This window comes from Mus pahari, chromosome 8, assembly GCF_900095145.1.
Source record: "Mus pahari chromosome 8, PAHARI_EIJ_v1.1, whole genome shotgun sequence".
In the NCBI taxonomy this organism is placed as follows: domain Eukaryota; kingdom Metazoa; phylum Chordata; class Mammalia; order Rodentia; family Muridae; genus Mus; species Mus pahari.
The window spans coordinates 28,345,095-28,358,274 of NC_034597.1; the positions used below are offsets into that span (position 1 = coordinate 28,345,095).

Sequence of the window (13,180 nt, forward strand, 5' to 3'; positions counted from 1 at the left end):
ATATAATCCCTTTAAAAACCTATGTGCCATCCTTTGTTCTTTCAGGCCCTTAAACACATATAGTGTACATGTGGAAATTCTAATTTTCTTCTCAGTATCTGTCTTACCCTCACCCACTCCTCACTACCTGGGCCATTTGGTTGGGTTGGCCAAATGCCTAGACCCAAGCAAATTAAGAAAGTCTTCAGGTGACCTCAGTTGTTTCCAAAGTGTTCCTGCAAGCTTACCTCCACATACAGACCCCCTACGGGCATTCTGCAGGAAGGTATGAAAATCAGATATCTTGACTTGAATTTGTTCTTTCTAAAATTTGTTTTCATTTTCTTCATTCATGCTTTCATGTAGCTTCCAAGTTGCTCTCTAACTTGTCACTCTGAGTGGAGGTGGCATCATGCCACAGGGCAGGAGATCTAGATGAAAGGGCTGAAATGAAGATAGCTGGCCAGCTGCCAGAGAAAGGTCCGCTCGTTCTCTATGCTTCCTGGCTGCTGAGTCTGAAGCTGCAGTGCAATGCTATGGCGAACTGAAACATTGTATCCAACGGACTGAAACATTGTATTCACGAACCACAAGACCTCTTTCCTCCCCGACCGCTTTTTTTTTTTTTTTCCTCAAGGGCTTTCTTATGTGACAAAAACAGACAAACAAACAAAAACCAAAACAAACAAAAACAACAACAAAAAACAAAAACAAACAAAAAAACTAACAGGAGTATTAAAATTGATAAAAACTATTCAAATTGCTCTTGTCACAAAATATCTTTTGAAAACTATATAAAGAATATGCTCATATCTTATTGTGATACCCCTGCCCCCCACCGCTGATCCCTAGACAGCAGCACCTCTGGCCTAGCCCACAGCCACTTTCCCTGTTCTTCTGGTCAGTGACCTACACTGCAGGCCCTGACCACGGCAGACAAGGAGGGATCAGCTACTGGCTATTTGCTGGCTTACATCCTTTAACGTCTTCAACTGCTCTCAAAATGAGACCCAGTTATGAAATCTTGTGTGATGGTTCATGCTGTCCCAGCACTGAGAGGCTGAGGTAGGAGCATGGGTTGTTTACAGCCACGCTGAACTGCGTAAGGACGTTTTAGGCTAACCTGGGGCTACAAACCAAAAACAAAGAGATGACTTCATAACTCTTCTCCTCTCTTTTATCCTTCGGCCTTGACAGACAAACATGTCCTAAGCTGCTTCTTTCTTCTCTGGCCCTGCCTTAGTTTCTTGAGCTGCTCGTTCATTCATTCCCCCCACGTGCTGCTATTCCTTCAACTGGAACATTTACCCCATTGCTCCTGACATAGCATACTCTTGTTCTGTAAGTTATTGTTCCAGTGTCACCTTCTGACCACCTTTCCTGGCCCCTTCTAGTCCTCTGGAGTATGTCTCTCTGTGGATAATCATCATTCTTATTATTTCTCCTTGCCAATAGACTGTAAACCAGAAGGGTGTTGTGTACATAGATTGTCTCCTTGATTTCAGGTTAGGCTCAGTAAATATTTGTTGAGCTGTTTAAAACTGTTGAAAAAAGGTGTCAGCCTTACCTGGAAAGCTTTGGACATGCAGACTCTAGGCTCCCTCCTCAACATACCAAACCAGCTCCTGTGCTTATCAAGAACCCAGGCAATCCCTGTGCACTGTATGAGGTGTGTGTGTGTGTGTGTGTGTGTGTGTGTGTGTGTGTGTGTGAGGTACTGCCTTTAACCAGTCTTGGCTCGCTCTGGCTGCACTTGTACATGAAAATCTCTGAGCCAGCAGTCAGGAAGCATGTTTCCTCTTTACTGTGAAACCTGCAGCAGTATTTGTGTCCTCTGGTGCCTTCCTTTCTCCATCACAAGACCTGGCCTTCTTATCTTCTAAATAACATTATGATGACAAAGTGGAAAGCCTTGGACACAGGTGATTCCTTATCAATGGCCTTTGAAACTATAGAAATTAGTAAGAGAAAGATGGAAGTAAGCTATGAGACAAGGGGGAATGTACAAAGAGGGAACTAACTTCTGGAGAAAGATATGTGCATGCACTCATACATACACCTTGGTTAAGAGCATCCTCAGAGAGAACTTATAGCGATTTCATGGTGATAACTCATGTCTCACGGAGCCGTGAGGTCCTTAACATCCAATAACAATGCTTTTCAATCCTATTTTCATATTATAATTTCTAAAGAACTTTGAGAAGTCCCACACCAGTCCAGTGTATCTAGTTGTGGTTACCCACACACAAGACCTGAACAGGATGGGGCAATATGGACATTCCATTTTGCATGAGGAAGGACTCAGGAGGTCCCACTTTTCCTGGGAAGCTTATAGCATCCAATATCTGATGGGGAAGAGGAGAGTCATTGTCTTTAGTGCTATCACTATGGATACATTCCTCTTGGTCCAGGTCCAGTGAAGAAACCCACACCACATCTGTGCTCATGTAAGCAACCCTAATTAAACTCAGCGGGTCAATCAACAAACTGCAAGTAGGAAGGAGCCTCATTTGATGAAAGAAGGAAGGCTTCAGTCAGAGTGGGAAGGGAGTGGAAGACAGAAATGGGACTAAAAACATCTAAAATGTACATTATATATGTGAGAAGTCATCAAAAATACATTAATAAACAAAACTGCTATATCAGATGATGTGGGTTGAGCCCAGACATCTGCAGGCTGTGCTACCACTCAGGCTTAAAGCACACACAAATGCCCCTGATGTATTCATTAAAATTCAAATCAGATTTAGGAGCTGTGGGTGCTCCAGAGAGTCTGTGTTTCTGTCTCCCAGGTGAGTTTGAGTCTGGCCTGGCGACTGCCTTTTGAACTTCCAGACCCCAAGAAATTCACACTCACAGACGAAGGACGGAGTAAAGCTTTGAGATTTTATGGGGTTGAGTGAGTTTGTAGATGAGATGGTTGTTGCTTGTGGTTGTCACTCAGATGTCATGACTCTGCTGCCCACTCTGTGGGCAACCCCTGATCCAGAGGGCAGCGTAAGGCATCAGGAAAGGACTGGATGGAGAAAAGCTAGCCCACACTAAGGACTCACTGTGGCCCAAGCACTGTGAAATGATATTACTTCAAGGAGTCCATTTTTTTGTGCATGTGGTACAGGTCCTCTCAAACTTCATCCTGCCTTTGTTAAAGGGAAATTACTCTGTAATCCTGTGGTTAGGAGAGATGTTATAATTGGGATGGTTGCTTTAGGGGTAGGAGCTATTCCTAAGACATGCAGTGCGGAGAGGGATGGGGTCAACATAAGACAGCATGGGTGAGGGGGAATTTATATTGAAGGAAGAGGTGGTCAGTGGATAGAAAATGACCAAGAGATGCACCAGGGGTAGAAGTGGATGCTGGCTAAGACAATTCTGTTAAGCATCTGCCTATTACTGTAACAATACCCGAGGTAATCAACTTAGAAATAGGAAAGGTTTGCCACAGCTCAAAGTTCTGCAGGTTTTAGCCTGTGGGTGCGTTGGGGTCCATGCCAGAGAGCCACTATGCCAGGGGACATGTAAAGCTGTTACCTTATGAGTAAACTTTCCTGTTAGGTCCCTACTCTTAAAATTCCCACCTATCCCCTATTAACAACGCAGGTTTCTGAGCCACTCTTAAACGTGAGTCTTTAGCGGGTATCTAAGACCTAAACTGTGTCACCGACTTAGACAAGGACAGAGGAAGACATCATTCACAAGTGATGGAGGGTAACCCACTCAAACATCAGATATTTCAGATGGGAGAATTTGTGCTAAACCAATTATCTAAAACTGGGTGTCATGAAGATTTTACAGAGGGGGCTAAAAGAAGCCTGGAGTGCCTGAGTTACCAGAGACTGGCATATTGACTAAGTGGAAAGACTTGGATTCTTGCCCGGGTCTTCCTGACTGCGAATTCTAAGTGCTTTCCAAGCTGCCGCACTGACTCCTGACTCGTACCTAGAGGGGCGAAGCTGTCACTGATGCCCAACAGCTGCAGGGGGGAGAGCAGCTGAGCCAAAGAAAGAACCCACAGAGACAGCAGAGGCCATTGTTAAGAGAGTTTGATGGGCAGAGAGAAGAGCAGGTGCGTAGCATTGGAGCCAAGGAACAGCTTGCGAAAGAAGCAACCAGTGACCATGACTGACAGGAGAGGGGACCCTCAGGGGCTGTGCCTTTGGTTTTCATCCAGAAGTTTCCCAGCTCTTGTTTCTTCAGAAACATTGTTTACCCTTAAAGGGCTCGCAGTGAGCAGGTATAACAGCTGCTTCTCCAGGAACTGTACCAGAGTGCCCTCCAACCCCGCACTCAGTAGTTCACAGTTTGTGTCTCTTCACATGTAATCTCAGCATCCGGAGCTATGACCGTCACCATTTTGTTGTTGTTGTTGTTGTTTTGTTTTTACACGAGACTCCAAAGCCAGAAATGTCCAGGGACTGTCCTAACATCCAAGTTAGACAAAGACCAGGCCACGAGTGGCCTAGCTGCGCCCCTGACAAATGTGGGAGGGCTCTGAAGTTTCACATCCAACCAAACTTTCCGTTGATGGTTTTGAAGGCAGAGAAAGGGGGACGTTATGGGGGCTGTCTGCAATCACTCCAGACAACGTACATATAATTCTGTTTCTTTCAAGGAGAGAAATGGGATCTTAAGATTAAGCAATGAGAAATAGGCAGGTTACAGGCGTCAGTACTTAGAACAGACAAAAAGAAAGCTCAGAGAAGATCCAGCAGCCTGGGCTGGGAATTCATAGGTCTCCCCCCCCCTCCCCGAAAGGCGCGACCGGGCCGGTGAACCAAGATTAAGTCATCATCAAGTGAGCACTGCCACCTTGTGGTAGTAGCTAGGCACTGCACCCCTTCACCGACCCATGAATATTAGACCCATGCATATTAGAGCTTTGCTTACTTTTCTATTATTGGCTAAAAGACAGGACTGATAAGCATCGGCGATTACCAAGGTGGAGAATGGGAACCAGGAGTTTGTGCACGGAGAGTGAGGTTATATTTGAACAAACTGACCAAGAATCTTTCTAACTGGGAAAACAGAAAATAAAGAAAAACAACTCTCGACTTCTGTGTCACAACAGTGTAGCTCAGTCCATAGATATGTTACCTAGCAAGTCTGCATCCCTGAAATTGATCCCCAGTACAGCATAAACTGGGTACAAGAATAAAAGGATCAGAAGTTCAAGGTCATCCTTAACTGCAATGAAGAGTTCAAGACCTGGGCTACATGAGACCATGTCTCAAAAGGGTGTGTGTGTGTGTGTGTGTGTGTGTGTGTGTGTGTGTGTGTGTATGTGTTGTATAAAAATTGGGCCAACAATTTGCTGTTTTCTGAAAGACTGTAACTCATATCTCTTTGGCAAGGCAGGGAGAGCCATGTTTGACAGCAAGATAAGACGGGTGGAGGAGATTCTTCTACTGTTTTTTAGTTAAACACTTAAACAATGGCTCTTAGAACCCGAAGAGAGCTTAGAAGGCACATTTCATATCTCTTACTTTAAATATATACATATTTGAGGCCTGACCTTAAGTGTGTGTATGTACATATACATATACACATATATATTATATATTATATATTACATATTACATATTATATATTATATTATATAATATTATATATATACATATATATATGTATATATATATATATATATATATATGTGTGTGTGTGTGTGTGACACAATGCCTAGCTCTCACATTTTAAATTAGAATGATATCATTTGAGGTGGAATTTCATATGAGTGGCCCTGGACATTCCAGGGAATTCATTCTAAGCTCTCATTCTCCCCTGCTATTACCCTATTTTAAATGAGCTTTGGTCAAAAGCTACTTGCTTGTTAGTGCTATTGTAACACAGCCCCATAGACTGGAGGCTCGTCTAGCACACATAGACCTCTTCCTGGGGTCCTAAGCCCGGAATCTGAGCTCAGGTTCCTGCTAACATTGGTGTCGAGTGAGGCCTGTGCTCTAGGAGTGCAGCTGGCAGCCTTCCTCTGCGTTCACATGGTCCTGCCTTGCTGGGTGCATGGGAGGGACAAGTAGCTAGAAGCCTGGCTCTGTGCTGCCCTTCGTAGAAAGGAACCATTTTGTGACGTTATGGCAACACTCTCACTTAACTCCCTTCTGTGGAGACTTTGCTTCCAGGGTGGGGTTTGGGGTTTTTTCTTGCTGCTGTTGTTTGGCCTTTGTTTTGAGAGAACTGAGCCCGTAACATACATCTGGGTTGAGGAAGAGGCTTTGGTGGTCTCAGAACCTTGGGACCACATCAGTATCCATTGAGATCAAGAAGACAGAAAACCTGGGCAAAGACGGTTCTTCATCCCCAAGGGGGCAGCAGAGACAGAGGCTGCTCCTGGCACAGGCGTGCATATATGGAACCTTTCTCTAACTGCACTAACTCTCAAGGGACAAATCAGAAACCACGGCAGCATTTAGGTTCTCTGGCTAGACCTCAGAATTTTCTTGTTAATCCAGAATGGGGCTGAAAGTCTAATTCTGCTGAAACGCAGAGTTGAATGGTGTGACTGTGGATCTCAGCGTACATACTTCATATGGGATGAGAATTTCTACTTTGACATCTGAGACATTGTGAGTCATTTTTGTTTGTTTGTTTGTTTGTTTGTGGTTTTGTTTTTATTTATTTATTTATTGCTTGCAAATGTTATGGTAAAGTGTAATAGCCATCTTCCTGAGGTGACTGAATTGACCCTGGCACAGGCTCATGTCACCATCCCCATGCACTGTGTGTGGCACACAACAGCTGCTGAGCGTGTTTGTGTGTCTGTGTGTACACAAAAAGAGACAGACAGACACACACACAGAAGGTGGGGTGGACAAGAGCTAGAGACAGAGATAGGATTACAAGCACTAAGTGGATGCTGGCATACAACAAAGGAAGTGCTGCTCACAGAATTGTTCTGGTGGGACCTGGTGCTTTCCTGGTTCCTGCAGTTGGCCTACTTCCTGTTGACTTGTTCTGAGTTCATCCCAGAGGTGTGTATCTCAGTGAAGCAAAGAGTGCTGGAGCCAATGGGATTGGAAGGGAAGTTCAGACAGGCTCCCCAGGAAACCAGCGATGGCCTCAGACCTTGGTGTTACACTTCTTGGGTCCCTGGGTTCTGTCGCTGAGACCCCAGCACAACGGCTCTGGTCCTCTTTCTTCCCTGACTTCCCAGGCTGCGGAGCTTCTCCCGTTGCCCTCACTCTCCTTGCTGTGATGAGGCCTCTGTTTCCTGAGGATTCAGGAACTTTCATAGAGCACGGTGAAGCCAGGGATGGGCAACATGAGCTAATGGCCCTTGCTGGTGAGCCTGTCCAAACTTGTATTTGTGCATGTGGGGGACAGGACACTGTACTGATAGATACAATTGAGGACACACGTGAGTGAATGGAGGAAAGAAATCTAGCAAGCCCCAAGGATCATCAGTTGCTTCACAGGCACGTGAGGGAGAGAGGTGGGAAGAGACCTAACTAAGAGGCCAGGAAATGAACAGTCTATGAAGACAGATAAACGGGCCTGAGGAAGCTCCAGATATTTGGGAGCTGATGCCTAACTTCAGCCATGCCTGTCCAAGTGCAGGGAATGGGTAGACTTCCGATTTCTATCCAAGCTCAGGGACTGTACCAAAGTCCTACTCTAAGATGGATCTCAAGCATTATTGAGCCACATCCTTCCTTGGTCTCCCTTGACCCAGAGACTTACTCCATGGAAAGGCAAGGGAGTGGGTACTAGAGGTGAATGGGAAGCAGGGCAGGCAGAGGAGAGGCCTTTCCTACAGCATAATTCAAGATCCCGAGAGTGCCCAAAGATGAAGAGACACTCTAAAGTTCACAGGGGAATTTGAGAGTAGAGTAGATTAGGGTCTTTGAAATGAGTGGCTTTGCTTGGACTTTTGTTGGATGGGCTTCTGTCCCTTCCCATCATTCCCTGCCTAGGTCACAATTTTCTTCTTCCAGGAAGCTGAAGGGCAGAGTTCAAAATATTCCTGGTCACAGCCTGGCCGAGCTGCCTTCTTCCCATGTCGTCACTGAGACTGGGCTTGGATCCCTTTGGCCTGTTTCCTATCTGTGAGAATCCAGAGACTTGGACAAAGCTCATACCTCCCACCCTTGCTACTTGTCTTCTGGTTCCGCCTGTCTTCAACCCTCTCTCTCTATCTGAAGGGTCTTCCCCCTAATTTATTACAGTGCTCCCTCATCCCCTCTTAGCTCAGTGTCAATAACGGTGGAAGAGAGGAAGGGTCCCCAACAAGGTTTCTCAGGGCATTAACTGGGGGGGGAGGGGGTAGGTCAAAATCTTAGGCCTGAACCCCACCACTTTCTTAGTCACCTTTTCCACCCATGTGCAAGCCACCTAGACACCAAGACTTCCTTGTTTCATTTTCTATCCAGAGTCCAGGCCAAGCATCATGTGTGGGCCCTGGGGTGTGGCCAAGTGTCATCTTGTCTGCATATCACCTGGTTGAGAACATAATCCAGAAAAGGGTGCTGTGAGAGGGCTTCCCCCTAGTCTCTTCTACCATCCTTGGTTCTGCAAAATAACTAATCAAGACTGAATCACGCAAGCGTCATCTGGTTTTGTACATATAACCTGATTTTCTGCATCTGGAATACCAGGAGGCAACCCCAAATCTACAAGTTGTAGATGAGTACCCTACCCCCATCCCCAGGAACTTGCCTGCTCAGACTCTCAGCTTCATAGGATGTGCCTTTCTGTCTCTCACAGTCCCTGGGACATCTGCCCTTCCACCATTAGACTTCCAGGATGTTCTCCATTATCTTGTTGGTCGTCTCTACTTTCTTCTAGGGCAGCAGATCTCACAAAGGACTAGGCACCTGTTAAATCTGGATTCTAAATTGCTGACTCAATAGAAGGTGAGTGGAGCATTAGTGTCCCCAACCCGAGGCACGTGGGCTCTTCAGAGAACCCATGAGCTAAACAGAACCATGTATGTTCTGGGCAAAGGACACAGTCATCCTGAGCTCTGGGAACTGTCACTGTGGAGGGGAAACCAAAGATGTGGCTCCATATCTTCTGACATCTGGAGCATTTAATAGTTGTTTTAATTTTTAAATGCTGGCAATAAATTTCAAAACATTTAGAAGCAATCTTTAATCCAAATCTCATATAACCAAGGGCTCATTTTGAATGCTGGTGCTGGTGGTCAGGGAGCACCTAACCTACATGCTCTTGTCCAGTTTGTATGGTCAAATCATCATTTCTGTCATCTCATCTTACAATACGGTCTTAGAGCAAGGGGCAGAGTAAGTCACCGATGCCATTACAATTTAGTACATGCTATTTGAAAGATGGCAGCCTCAGATGACTTCCAAAAACAAATCCCAGAGCTTTCTCCTTTTAGTGTAGGCTGGGTTCATGAAGAACGTGACTAAGGCTCATATCAGTATCTGTTTCAGTGAGCATTTTATGTGCTTGATGAGTACACACATTAACTTGTTCAACCACACTGCTGTTAGTCCACAATGTCATCTTTACTCTAGGGTTTAGAGAGATGGGGTTGGAGAGAGTTACTTTCCCATGGCCCTTTAGACTGTGTGTAGAGGGCTGTGACCTTTCATCGAACCTAGGATTTAAATTCTTGAGGCCGCCATAAGGTTAGACTCAACAAGGATCTGGGGGCTGGTGGGTCAGTGTCTGGCATGGTTTCCGGGGTTGTTGGGAAGGATGCAGCAGCATCGTCCTGACCTGGGGCGGGGCGTACTTAGCCCAGGTTTGAAGAGGTAGCCTTCACTGTGATCAGCCCCTTGAAGAGTTTCACTGGGTTCGGTCCTTCTTGCTTTTTTGTGGAGACAGACACTGCCAGGTTCCTGTACAGACCACCTCCCTGTGCAATGCATAGTTGATGGCGTTGATTGTGGGCATGGTTTTGGCGATGAGGGCAGGCACCTGTTGTGGTGGAAAAGTCCATGAAAGATGCTTTGAAGCCTCTACTTTTCTCCCAGTCCCACTCAGGACATGAATTTCTGATCTCCCCCTCCCCCTCCCTTGGAACTGCCACTCATTGGTCCTCAGCTTGATCCACTGGCCTCTGAGCCTTTCCTGACAGATGCTCACAGTTCATAGAATGTCACAGAATCCCTGCTATCACATCAGAATATACCTGTTCTGAAACTGGGTGTCATGTGCTCGCTCTTATGTCCAGCTGTCCCTATCATCTCAGTGTGGCCCAGGATGGGGCGGGGTGTACGTGGAACAAAACCATTTTCTGCACTTTATGAATATTTAAAGGAAGAAGAAGAGAGGAGGAAGAAAGAAAGAATAAGTGAGCATGATAGCAGAAGGCCAGAAAGAGTGATGCAGAGAGACAGATGTCAAGATGTACAGGATTCCTTGGGCTTTGGAAGAATCTGTACCATCTGTAGTTTAGGAGAGATGAAGCTCACATCTGTGATGGCTGCATATAGGTACAGGAGGGCATAGGGGCCCCAGCCAAGCAGCAGCATCCTGCCTGGAAGCGTAGTATTCACCTAGGGAGAAAACATCAGAAGCATCAAGTCACTCCACAGGCCGTAACCATGCAGAGGCAAGGGTCCTAGCACAGACCCTTGGAAAGGGCTGAACCAGAAGATCTTGGCATCTCATGAGCTCTTTGCCTTGAAAGCGTATCCAGCCTTAAGCCTGTTTGTTAAGCTTACCTGACTTCACTTTCCTTGTCTATAAAATAGTCTGAGTTGCCTGTAGGTAGGGACTGGAGTGGGGTGGATAATAAGCTTCCTTCCAGGTCTTGAGGTTCTGAGCTCTCCTCGGGCTTAGAGTGATCTCACTATCAGTAGCTGCAGCCACGTGGGAGATCAGCCTGTCTGGGCACGGATGACTTCACCCTATCAGACATAAACAGGGAGTGGACTGGCAGGGAAGGTTGGATGCTAAAGTCTCTCCTGGATCCACAGGTGTCCGAACACCTGGATGTCTAATTTCAGGATGGACTTGAAATGGCTTCACTTTTCACATCCTCCAAGGCATAAGGATTTTAACGCGAAATATGTCTTTGACAAAGGAGATTTAATTGCATGAGGACACATTTCCTTCAAGGTGGGTTGGATTTTTAAACTACATTGAGCAGTGATGCTTGTAACACCACTCAGTGGGTAAAACTTTTCTGCACATGCACGGGGACCAGATTAGGATTCCCAGCTCCCATCTGCAAAGGTAGATTTGAGGACATGTGCCTGGAGCAGCGGGCTCCATGTTCAGGGACAGACTCCTCAAAAACTAAACTGAATAGTGACAGAGGAAGCAATGAGCAAGGACTTCTGCTCTCCACAGATACATGAGCCCTTCCCCCACAACTCTTCAAACATGGAGAAAAATATGTACTTAAGACTGATGGAGCCGGGCGTGGTGGCGCATGCCTTTAATCCCAGCATTTGGGAGGCAGAGGTAGGTGGATTTCTGAGTCCAGCCTGGTCTACAAAGTGAGTTCCAGGACAGCCAGGGCTACACAGAGAAACCCTGTCTTGAAAAACAAAAACAAAAACAAACACAAACAAACAAAAGACTGATGGAGAGCCTTCCAGGGAGCAGCCGAGAGTAGTGGGAAGCTAGTACCTCAGTGGTAGACAGTGTCACCTCCAGAACCCATCTTGGTTTAGGTCCTTGGGCCTGTGGATAGTGACCAATTCTGATGCAAGCAGAACTGACGGCTCAGAATCAACCAGAAAGGTAAGAAAACCATGGTGGTGGCCTTCTGGCCAATGGAATCCCCATTATGTGTGAAGACTTCATGTGTGCAGATAAAATTTGTGGGGCGGGGTGGGGGAGGCCTGTAAAAATGGGTAAGTAGATAAATGCTTACATCCAAACCCAACAAGCTGACTCCAACCCCTAGAACCCATGTGGTGGAAGGAGAGAACTGATTCTGGCACTTGTTCTCTCATCTGCATGTGCGTGCACCCGTGTGGCCCAGGACGGTCTTCAGCTTGCACTGATCAATACTGATCAAACACACTGCCTTCACCTCCCAATAATTTTGTTTTTAAGTTGTGGTGGCATGCACTGTTGAAGAGGCATAGATTGATGCCATCACTGGAAAATAAGTGTGTTAGATTCTCAGAAACCTTGAGCCAGATCTACCATATGACCCAACAATAGTACTCTTGGGTACCCAAAGGGCTCCGTTGTCTACTACAGAGACACGCTCTCATCCATGTTCAGAGCTGCACTACTCACAACCACGAGGATGGGGAAATGGTCTAGAAGTCTATCCACAGACGGATGGATAATGAAAGCGGATAATAATAGACAATCGAATTTCATTCAGATGTGAAGAAAGATGAAATCATGAAATGTATAGGTAAGAGGGTGGATTGGAAGGCATACTAAGTGAGTTCCAGACCTAGAAAGACAAGAATCACATATTCTCACTCTTGTCAAGCTTAGCATCAAAATGTTATGTTTGTGTGTAGAATTTGGAGTTCCTGAAGAATCTAGGGTCTCTGCCAAAAAATTCTCTCCAAAGAATTATTGAAAGGTGAAGGCAGGGATCCTAGGATCTAGAAAAGGTGCATTGTGGGGAAACAGAGAGATCTAAGGAAGAGGGTTATAACAGAATACCAATGATGTAAAGGGAAAGGGGAGGGAGACAAGTGGAGGAGGTTCGAGAGCATAGCGGGGGAGGGGTCAGTAACACAAAGGTGTGTGACTAAGCCAAATGGAAGTCCACTGTTTCACAAACTTCATTCACATAAGAGACTTTAACTGAGGTTAGCCAACATAGGGGATTATGCTTCTCCCTGATGCCATAGGTGACAAATGTAAAGCCCAGCTCCAGGTATGAATATTTCAGGGTAAATACTGCCCTTGAGTCATAGATGCCCTAGCGATTTTCCCAAACAACATTGGCTATTGGTATTCCTCTTGGTTGCTCACAAGAACTTGACAGAAAGACCCAATTTCTGAAGAGACCACACATGTTAGTCACAGCACAAAAGGATATCAAGTGGGTATTGACTAAGGTACTGCCCCATGCTGGCTAACTTTCATACAACTGAAAAGTGTTATGTAGGCAGCTAAGATGAATGTCATTAACAGTCTTACCTAGCTGTGAACCCTGTGAATTACAATAATTTCTGGCATGGCAAGATATATGCATGGGTGCTGTCTTAGTCAGGGTTTCTATTCCTGCACAAACATCATGACCAAGAAGCAAGTTGGGGAGGAAAGGGTTTATTCAGCTTACACTTCCATACTG

The 13,180-nt window shown here is 45.7% G+C and overlaps 1 protein-coding gene across 5 annotated transcripts in view; it reads right to left on the bottom strand.

Moving 5' to 3' along the window:
• Positions 1-6,529: 6,529 nt before the first annotated feature.
• The window catches only part of Rgr (retinal G protein coupled receptor), a 15,092-nt gene continuing 8,441 nt past the window's right edge, over positions 6,530-13,180 (bottom strand). For 3 of the 5 annotated variants that reach the window (XM_021203818.1, XM_021203817.1, XM_021203815.1), the window contains 2 exons: positions 10,344-10,457; positions 6,530-9,876 (listed from right to left, as the gene is read on the bottom strand). In XM_021203818.1, the coding sequence (XP_021059477.1) occupies positions 9,745-9,876; positions 10,344-10,457 (246 nt within the window). In that variant the 3' untranslated portion in view covers positions 6,530-9,744. The remainder of the gene's footprint in view (positions 9,877-10,343; positions 10,458-13,180) is intronic. The other 2 variants (XM_021203814.1, XM_021203816.1) reach the window with 2 other exon arrangements.